At 43.8% G+C, this 8,612-nt stretch overlaps 1 protein-coding gene across 1 annotated transcript; it reads right to left on the bottom strand.

Annotated features, from left to right (window-relative positions):
- Positions 1-403: 403 nt before the first annotated feature.
- LOC123149003 (T-complex protein 1 subunit alpha) lies at positions 404-6,853 on the bottom strand. The gene is made up of 17 exons (XM_044568533.1): positions 6,608-6,853; positions 6,443-6,507; positions 6,179-6,268; positions 6,004-6,090; positions 5,851-5,910; positions 5,679-5,729; positions 5,487-5,582; positions 5,086-5,151; positions 4,373-4,590; positions 4,049-4,145; positions 3,529-3,615; positions 3,038-3,172; positions 2,831-2,935; positions 2,209-2,337; positions 2,017-2,120; positions 874-964; positions 404-788 (listed from the first exon to the last, which is right to left on the bottom strand). The coding sequence occupies exons 1-17, from the start codon at positions 6,678-6,680 to the stop codon at positions 705-707; spliced, it is 1,638 nt and encodes a 545-aa protein (XP_044424468.1). The 5' UTR covers positions 6,681-6,853; the 3' UTR covers positions 404-704.
- Positions 6,854-8,612: the final 1,759 nt, after the last annotated feature.

The raw sequence follows: 8,612 nt of genomic DNA, 5'->3' as shown, positions 1-8,612 counted from the left end.
GTTGTTGTGATGGCTGCCTAAAAGCAAGATGGGCCGGCCCGCTATAAAACCAAGTGTACAGGGGGGTGCGCCCTGTATCAAATGGCCTGTATTCGACGCTTAAGGCGCCGAATAGGATTTGGCCACTACCCCTACCTAGTGTATTGGGGGTTGGGGTTATATGGGATTTCAACCCTGCAAATATGTGATGAGCACAGCCTCAACCTTCACGACGCAGCCTGCTGACTTACACACGTACGTACAAAGCTTAGACCAAAAGCTGCTGGATGTATCCTTGGAAACTACACGTAGGAAACCTAGCCAGCTGAACTAGCGATAGGATTCATCGGACGGCCGCATACAAATGAGTGGTCAAATTAGCCTTGGAGATGCTCTCAGGGGGCCCGTACAGGACAGATCAGCATAATGCAAAGCAGTGGTATAGTAGGATCAAGACCGGTATGACAACCAAGTTACTTGCAAGAACTGTCAGCAATGCCCTACGGCTACAGGCAAAATTTGCTTTCATTCATAAGTCCTTATCCTACCCACATACAGCGAAACACACAGCATTACACCTTCATGCATCGATCTTCCATACAACATTCTAGAAGAGCGTACGCTAACGCAAGTCGGAAAAAGAAAACCACAACCAGCAGCCTAAGAGCCTATAGCAACTAGCCATCGCGTAACAAACAGCGACCAGATGGTAAAATGGCATATGGCTACTCTTCTTGGCCAGACTCTTCCTTGTCGAGCTTGATCATGTCGTCGATCCTCACAATGGTAATGGCTGCTTCTGTGGCAAACTGCAGAGCAAAAAGGTATATGAGATGTAACATGGATCTCGGCATAAGCAATGTGGGTGACAAGCGAATAAGTTAACCAACCAACCTGGATGATCTTCACTTTGCTCATTGCTGGCTCGATCACGCCATGTTCAAGGTTGTTGCGGATTACACCTTTTGTCAGGTCAAGACCCATGCTGCAGCAAATTCAAACAAAGTTGAAAATGTGCAGTAGCAGAACAAAACAGAAAATGGACAAATATATTGAATTGCGGAAGTAAAAAAATCTAGTAGCAATCACTGTTACCAAATTATGCATCTAGGTGCGCACTTCCCCAATGACAATTCAAAATTTAAATCATAAGTATTCTGGTACTCTACAAAAGAAAGCTCAAGTGGACACTGAGATGGATCTTGCGGTCTCCTGTACAGGAAACCGATGGCAATATTGTCTATATATCATTGCTCAACACTGCACATCTCAGCCCAGAGTGCATAACTATTTTCCTCAAGAGGGTGGTAATAGCCTTCAAGGCAAGGTTCACGAGTCGTTCCAAGGTTGAGACTCATAGACTAATCGTGACTAGTCTAGACTAGTGCTGGACTAATCGACATGGTACTGTAATACTCAACTATTAATACCTAGTAGTAGTATGTAGTACATACTAACAGTACAGTATGCAATAAAACCAGAAATGCTATGCGACGCTCACCAGGCCCAGCCCAGCGCCACGCAGCACCCCCCCCCCCCCCCGCCCCCCAGCGGGCCTATTTGGGCCCTAGTGGCCACCCTACTTAGCCGCCCAGTCACTGTAACCCTAGCTCCCAATTGATCCCATTGCCACCGCGAGCACCATCACGCACGGCAGCACGAGCGCGCGACCCGCGCCTCCCGCCGGTCACCGCCATGCATTCTCCTCTCCTCTATCTCTCTTCCTTCTCTCTCGTCTCAGGGCCGCGCGCGCCTACGTGTCACGAGCTCTGGCCGGGCTGGGTAACTTATCACCTCAAAATTTTGATTTGCTCGACTCAAATAGCTCGACTAGTCCACACTAGTCTGTCGACTGCTCGACTTGACCAAGTAGCGTACACGAGATTTGTAGTCGACACTCAAGTTGCAACTCGTAGACTAGTTTGTCGACTAGTCTCGACTAGTCCCTCAACTCGTAATCAGTGCTTCAAGGCCTATGTAACAGAGCGGAGCCATAATCCGCTCAGATCTTTAACAGAGATAAATAAGTCCAAGTACCTTGATAAGTGCTGCTTATCAGCATTTGTTTGAGCTTTATTATGATATGCCCTAAGTTGTGCAACAAGGTCAGTTGCATCTTTTGCGGCATTAACAGCGAGGACCTATCATCACACAGCCATACTCACATTAGTATATCATCATGTGGTTCAGTATGCAAGTATCATATGTACAAAATATAACTGATCAAACCTTCGGTATGATCAACAAAGATTCTGCAAATTCAGCAATCGCCAGCTGTTCCCTGGATCCAAGAGTTGTAGCAAGATTCTCCAGGTACACAGATAATGCAGCTTCTACAGCACCGCCCCCAGCAACTACCTGCATGACCAATATACATGTTAAAATACACTACCTACAAGAAAACAACAGCTTACAGAACTACATTCACCGACCAGGAAAGAAGATCTAATGTTAGCATATTATGCAAAATGGCGAACGAGAGATGCAGATACTACAGAATAAAGTGCTACATTCAAATGATGGCTTTTAACTGTTCCTATTCTCCTTCAAGCATGAAAAAAGTTCTCAAGAACGGGTATTGCAGCTTTTGGAAACAAGGCCTCAAAGAAAATTACAAAAAAAAAAGATTGCACTAGTATGGATCGGCAACAAACATGGTATAGAAAAGAATCTTAAATATCAAAATTGGGAACGAGGAAGCAGCAGCTAAACTTTTAACTCAAAATCACACTTAGTAGCAAGAAAAATGGTAAACAAAGACAAAATAAGATTAATCTCACACACCAAATAAATCATGACAACAGGGAACCAACAAGGCAACTACTAAAGCAACAGCAGAAGAAGGATTTACCGTATTGGATTCCAAAGTTCTCTTCACAATGCACAGTGCATCATGCAAAGACCGTTCAATCTCATCTAGCATGAAGTCATTTGCTCCTCTAAGTATAATGGAGACCTGCATAAAAGAAATGCAAGTGTGATGCCTCTAGCTTTGAAACTAATGCTTACGTCATTAATCGTAGTATAGCTAGCTCAACATTGGCATGAAGATACATACCGCACTTGTATTCTTTGTGCCTTTCACCAGAATTATTTCATCATCAGAAATCCTTTCCTCAACAACCTCACTGGCATGTCCAAGGAATGATGGATCAAATGTTTCTTCACCCTCCATGTCAGCAAAAGTAGTCACCTGTAGGTTCTTATTACTTTAGGATACTGACAGGCAGTTCATTTTGGCTTGAAAAAGTAATTATTTCCATTATTACTTGGGAATATCAATGATAGAAGTTGTTTTTTTATTAATATAAAGTCATACTGTAATACTCCCTCCATGTCATTTTGGGACAGAGGGAGTAGATTGGTAAGCTGCTACGCTGGAATAGCATATATTCGAAACAGAAAATCATCAAATAAATGTATTCCAGTATTGCAAATTTAGTAATATTTCAACAAAATCAAGTCATGAATGAGATTAAAGACTGTAAATTATGAAAATACTCCTTGATCATAACTATCTAACCGGCAATATGAAGAAATAAGGCATACCATTGTTGCACCTGTAGCCTTGGCAACATGGCGCAAGTCCTCCTTGCGGACACGTCTTACTGCAATTGCTCCAGCCTCAACAAAGTACTAAAATAATGTTTCAGCACATGAGATTTAGTTAGTCAACAGGAAGTGATATCCACATACACCACAACAGCCCAGTACATCTTTTCAAATTCATAACAACCAAATCATATGAAACGAACACTTCTGAGGACAAACACTTGAGACTGAGTACTATTGACAGGGAACGGAAGGTAGCAGTGATATGATGATAACTGTAGTATAAAAGATTCTGCCGTAAGGCTAAATTAACAAACATATGATGCTAACTGTAGCATAACAGATTGTGTTTGCACCACCTCAAAAGTACCAGCAGCTAAGAAGAATGTGAAATTCAGTACTAACGTGGACAAGTTCAACCAAATACGTAAATTGTCTGTGTTCTGGCAAACAGTATACAGAACTATATCAAGGATAGGAACAGCAATCTGACTCTACCTGAGGTATGAAAACGTACCTTCAATGACATATCATCAATTCCCTTGGTGGTAAATACAACATTAGCACCAGCCTTGAGAACTTTCTGAATTCGCTCCTTTGTTATGTCAGATTCTCTGCGGAAAGAAGCAAGGTGTTAGGTATATGATATTGGATACCCTAAGATAGAAGATAAATTGATTGTGAATAGCGAAAAGCATGAAGACCTATCACAGGAAATGAGAAACAAACATGATAACTAAAAGAGCACATTCATTGAAGATTAATTCTGGACATAACAGAAGGAAATATATAATGAGATCCAAACTACTCCTCCGTCCCATAATATAAGAAATGCATATACCTCTCACGGATCTTCTCAAGTTCCCTTGGATCGGATACAAGGACTTGAACACCCATTTGCATTTTCGTCTTCTGAAGGTTGAAATCAAGACAAGCAATTCTAGCAGGGGTTACTCTGGTAGGCATTCCTTGAGCTGCACGGCCAGTGTTCAGCGCATAACCATTCAGCAGGTAACTTTCCTTGGCACTTTTACCATGAGCTTTCAAAATATTAATACTCTGCAGAACAAAAAACAACCGTTTAGAAGCAAAATTGTAAGTGGCACAGATAACAATTCCCCTAACAATGTGTTGAACAAATCAAACATCATGTCCAGTACATAAGAAAAGAAGGCATTACAATATTAATACGGGAGAACAATTTTAAGTAGCAGTAGAATTGATTATATTAATATCATGTAAAAGACAGCCCAACATTAAGGTAGATGTAAGATTACTACACACTAGCACAATGAATATCAAGATGTCCAATACACCCAGCAGGAAAAGACCAATGGTGCATAAAGCAAAACAACAGCACAAACTGGTAGAATAAAAAATTTGCCTAAAGAGTCCACGCAAGGGTGTAAAACTTATATCTACATTCAGAGAGAAGGTAACCAGCAACTTAAATCTACAATTGCAATAGCAAAATTGACATGCCTTGACATATAGCAATTACGAATACAAAATTTTGATTTGATGTAGTATTGTAACCAAATGCACTTTGCTTACCTTGATTGGATACTTCACTTCTCCCTTGGAGTTTGTAGTCTTCACAGCTTGAACTGCTTCTACAACCTAAGAAACCACTGCCATGTCAATTAAATATCACATTGTTTTAGCCAAAACTAATGGAAAGACAACGGAACACATAACATTTGGTTCCAAATATGAGAAACTTGTCAGATAGACACCATAACATGGCAGCATTATCAAAATAAATAATAGACCGGCCAGCTGTAAATGCATGCATGGACTAAATAACTATTTGCGGTTCAACAAATGCCACCAAAATCAAATATATGACAACTATACCACCAGATTTCACTATTTCTGAGCTCCACTGTGCACAGATGTGTAAAAAAGAATGCATGATTAAGAAACCAGAAGTACACATGACCATAGGAACTTACCAGATTTGCAAAGAAATTACCATCCGTGGTAATCAGTTTCGAGGACATGCTAGTTTTAGCACAGTTAATAAGGGAGTCTTTTCCAAGTCTATCCACCTAAAAGTGTAGACGAATATTCATGTTAGCATGAGAGTGGGCATGGAATGGAACAGAGTTGTACTACAATTTGTTCTGCATAGAGTATTCCTTTACCTTGACAGACAGCTTTTCCTCAACATACTTGCAAGCTTCACGCATAGCAAGCTGGTAAGAGTATGAAGGTAGAAGGTAAGTATTAGTAATGTAAGACATTACATGTTTTCTTCAAAATGTTCAGTCAGAATGGAAGGGATACTGCTACAAACATATAATTATATAAGCTTACCCTGTAGCCACTAATAATAGAGGTCGGGTGAATTTTATTCCTCACAAGTTCATTGGCTCTCTGGCAAAAAGAAACAGAACAGCATGTGTGAGCACAAATAGCAGAGAAACTCATGAGACAAGAAAAAATTGCCACTAAAGCTCTTTCCATCACCTTGAGCAACTCTGCAGCAATGATGACGACAGAGGTAGTCCCATCTCCAACCTCCCGGTCCTGGAGCTCGGCCAGCTCCACGAGAACCTACAGACAAATGGAACCACAGCAAAATGTAAGACAAGGCAACGGTTCACACAAGACAAGGTCAGCTATGGCTGCCAGGCATCATTACCTTGGCGGCCGGATGCTCGACCTCCAGCATCCTCAAAATGGTGGCCCCGTCGTTGGTGATCGTGACATCACCAATATCATCCACCAGCATCTGCAGGTCGCATACGCTAACTTAGCAGATTGTAAGAAGGTGTTTCTAATACTTATAGGGGATCCAACACCTATCTATCTATTTCACTGATCCTGACGACGCAACTACCGTACTTGACTAGTTGAGTAACAGGGCGTCGATTACAGAGTGGGAGGGGAGGGGAGGGGAGGATACCTTGTCGAGCCCGACGGGGCCGAGCGACGACTTGACGATGTTGGCCACCGCCTGGCACGCCGACACTGCAGCCAGATGAGATTGAACGGCAAATCAAACCTAGATCTCGCAGCACGCCACGCGATCCCGCGGCGCGAAAAGCGGGAGTGGGGAGGGGGGCGTTACCGTTCTGGGTGCGGACGTCCTGGCCGGACTGGCGCTCGCCCATGATGTCGGGGACCTGGGCGGTGATCGCCATGGCGGCGGCGGCGGGGAGGGCGCAGTGGGACTGGAGAGTTCGAGAGGAGGGAGGGAGGAGCTCTCAGCGCTCGAGGGAATGGGGTGGCTTCGGTGCGGAGGGCGCTATTTATGGGCCGTCGTCGGCCCGTGGGCAGGCATTCCGTTCGCGGCCCGTGTTCGCGGGCACATGTGGTTCTTTGGCCTAGGCTAGGATTAGGAAGGGGTGCGCGGCCACTTTTTCCTCCTATCCTTTTTTCCGATTGTTTTCCTCCTACCCAGTTCTTCTCAACGTACCCTTCCAAAAAAAAAGTTCTTCTCAACGTAGCGGTCTGAGAAAGATAAAGCATGCAATCTAAACGCCTCGACCACGTTCTGTATCCTCGGGCCCCTCTTTCGTGGTGGGCGAACGGCGAGGCTGCTTGGGCAGCTTGGTGTCCGGAGCTCCGGGAGCGGCGGCTGGAGTTCAGGCAGTGGCTGATGTGGCGGTTGGTCCTCGCGTGTTGGTCGGGTGCAGGGACGCCGGGTGTCTAGCTCGGAAGTGATGGGCAGCTCCTGTAGTGCTGCTTGGGGACGCCAGATCGGGCTGGATGGTTGCCGGAAGGTTGGGTCTTGGCGGACTGCAGGGCACTGTGGTGGTGCTGGCAGAAGCGGGAGTGCTCGGCGCGATGTTGATGGCCGTTCCGGCTTACTGTCGGTTTGTGTGACGATGGAGCTGATGGAGCTTCATCTGTGAGGTGTTGCGGCAGTGGCGGAGTGAACCGGCATGGACGGTGTGCCTTTCTTTGGTGTGATGGGATGTAGGTATGCCACAATTCAGACAAAAGTCTTTGCTCTTCTTTGGTCGATGCCGGCGATGACAGCGCCCGTGGGTGTCGCTCCCCTCCATAGAAGCATCGCCGTGGTATGCCAGCACCTCTCTCTCTTCCACTTGGTTGGTTGTCTTCACGCAAAAGCCTAGGTTCGGATCCAGATCGATGATGGCGGTGTCTTCAATGTCATTCTTCTCTTGGAAGCATTACTTTTGAGACATCGGCTTGGAGATTCTATGTTGTGCTCCTTTGGTGCTCATCGCTGTTCTAAGTTGTTCGTCAGGGACGCTATGTACGCCGTCAAGGGTGAATCCAAGATAGCGACTTTGTTGAGGTTGTCTGAGTTCCTCCATCCGCCTGCCACCTCTTTTAGGCAATCAATGGTGGTTGGGTGCGTCGACAGATATAGTCGTTTGGAGTTGTTGCTCTTTGAAAGTGATCGATGTTCGTTGAGACGCGGCTTTATGACTCAGTTTAGGACAGACTCTTTTGCGTTGGAGTTGTATTATGTCTGTTTTGTGTTAGACTGGTGTTTGCTACTCACCCCCAGGCTGTGGTGGGAAATTGTCTGGATTTCTTGTAATTTACCCTTCGCCTTCTATAAAACTAAGGCACACAATTCGCGTGCTCTAAAAAAAAGATAAAACATATTACGCTCTCAACGCCTTCCCAGTTCTTCATTTTTTTCCTCCTTCTTGTTTCCGCTTTCCCCACTCCTCTTGTCGTTCCTATTGGATTTTAAAATTTTAGGATGTGTCTAGGGCACATCTAGATGTGCTCTAGTTATTGCACATCTAAGTGAGTGAATCAAGCATAAAGAGGAAAAGAAAAAAGAAAAAAAAATATCCACACGAATCTCCACATAAAATCAATGACATAGGACTTAGATGTGCAATACTTATTGCACATCTAGATGTGCTTTAGCAAAACTGAAAATTTTATTAATAAAATCTAAATAACTTCCAAAAAGATCGGAACAAACTTTATAAGAAAATCCTCAACTTTCAGAAAATTCAATCAAACTTTAAAAAAATTCCTTCATTTTCAGAAAATTTGAAATAACTTACAAAAAAGCCCTTAACGTACTTCAATTTCAGAACAAAATTGTTAGAAAAAATCTAGAACTTTCACACAACTTCTCA

The sequence above is a fragment of the Triticum aestivum genome, chromosome 7A (genome assembly GCF_018294505.1).
Source record: "Triticum aestivum cultivar Chinese Spring chromosome 7A, IWGSC CS RefSeq v2.1, whole genome shotgun sequence".
NCBI lineage: Eukaryota > Viridiplantae > Streptophyta > Magnoliopsida > Poales > Poaceae > Triticum > Triticum aestivum.
Note: the sequence above shows the minus strand (reverse complement) of the source record. Positions and strands in the feature narration are given on the sequence as shown.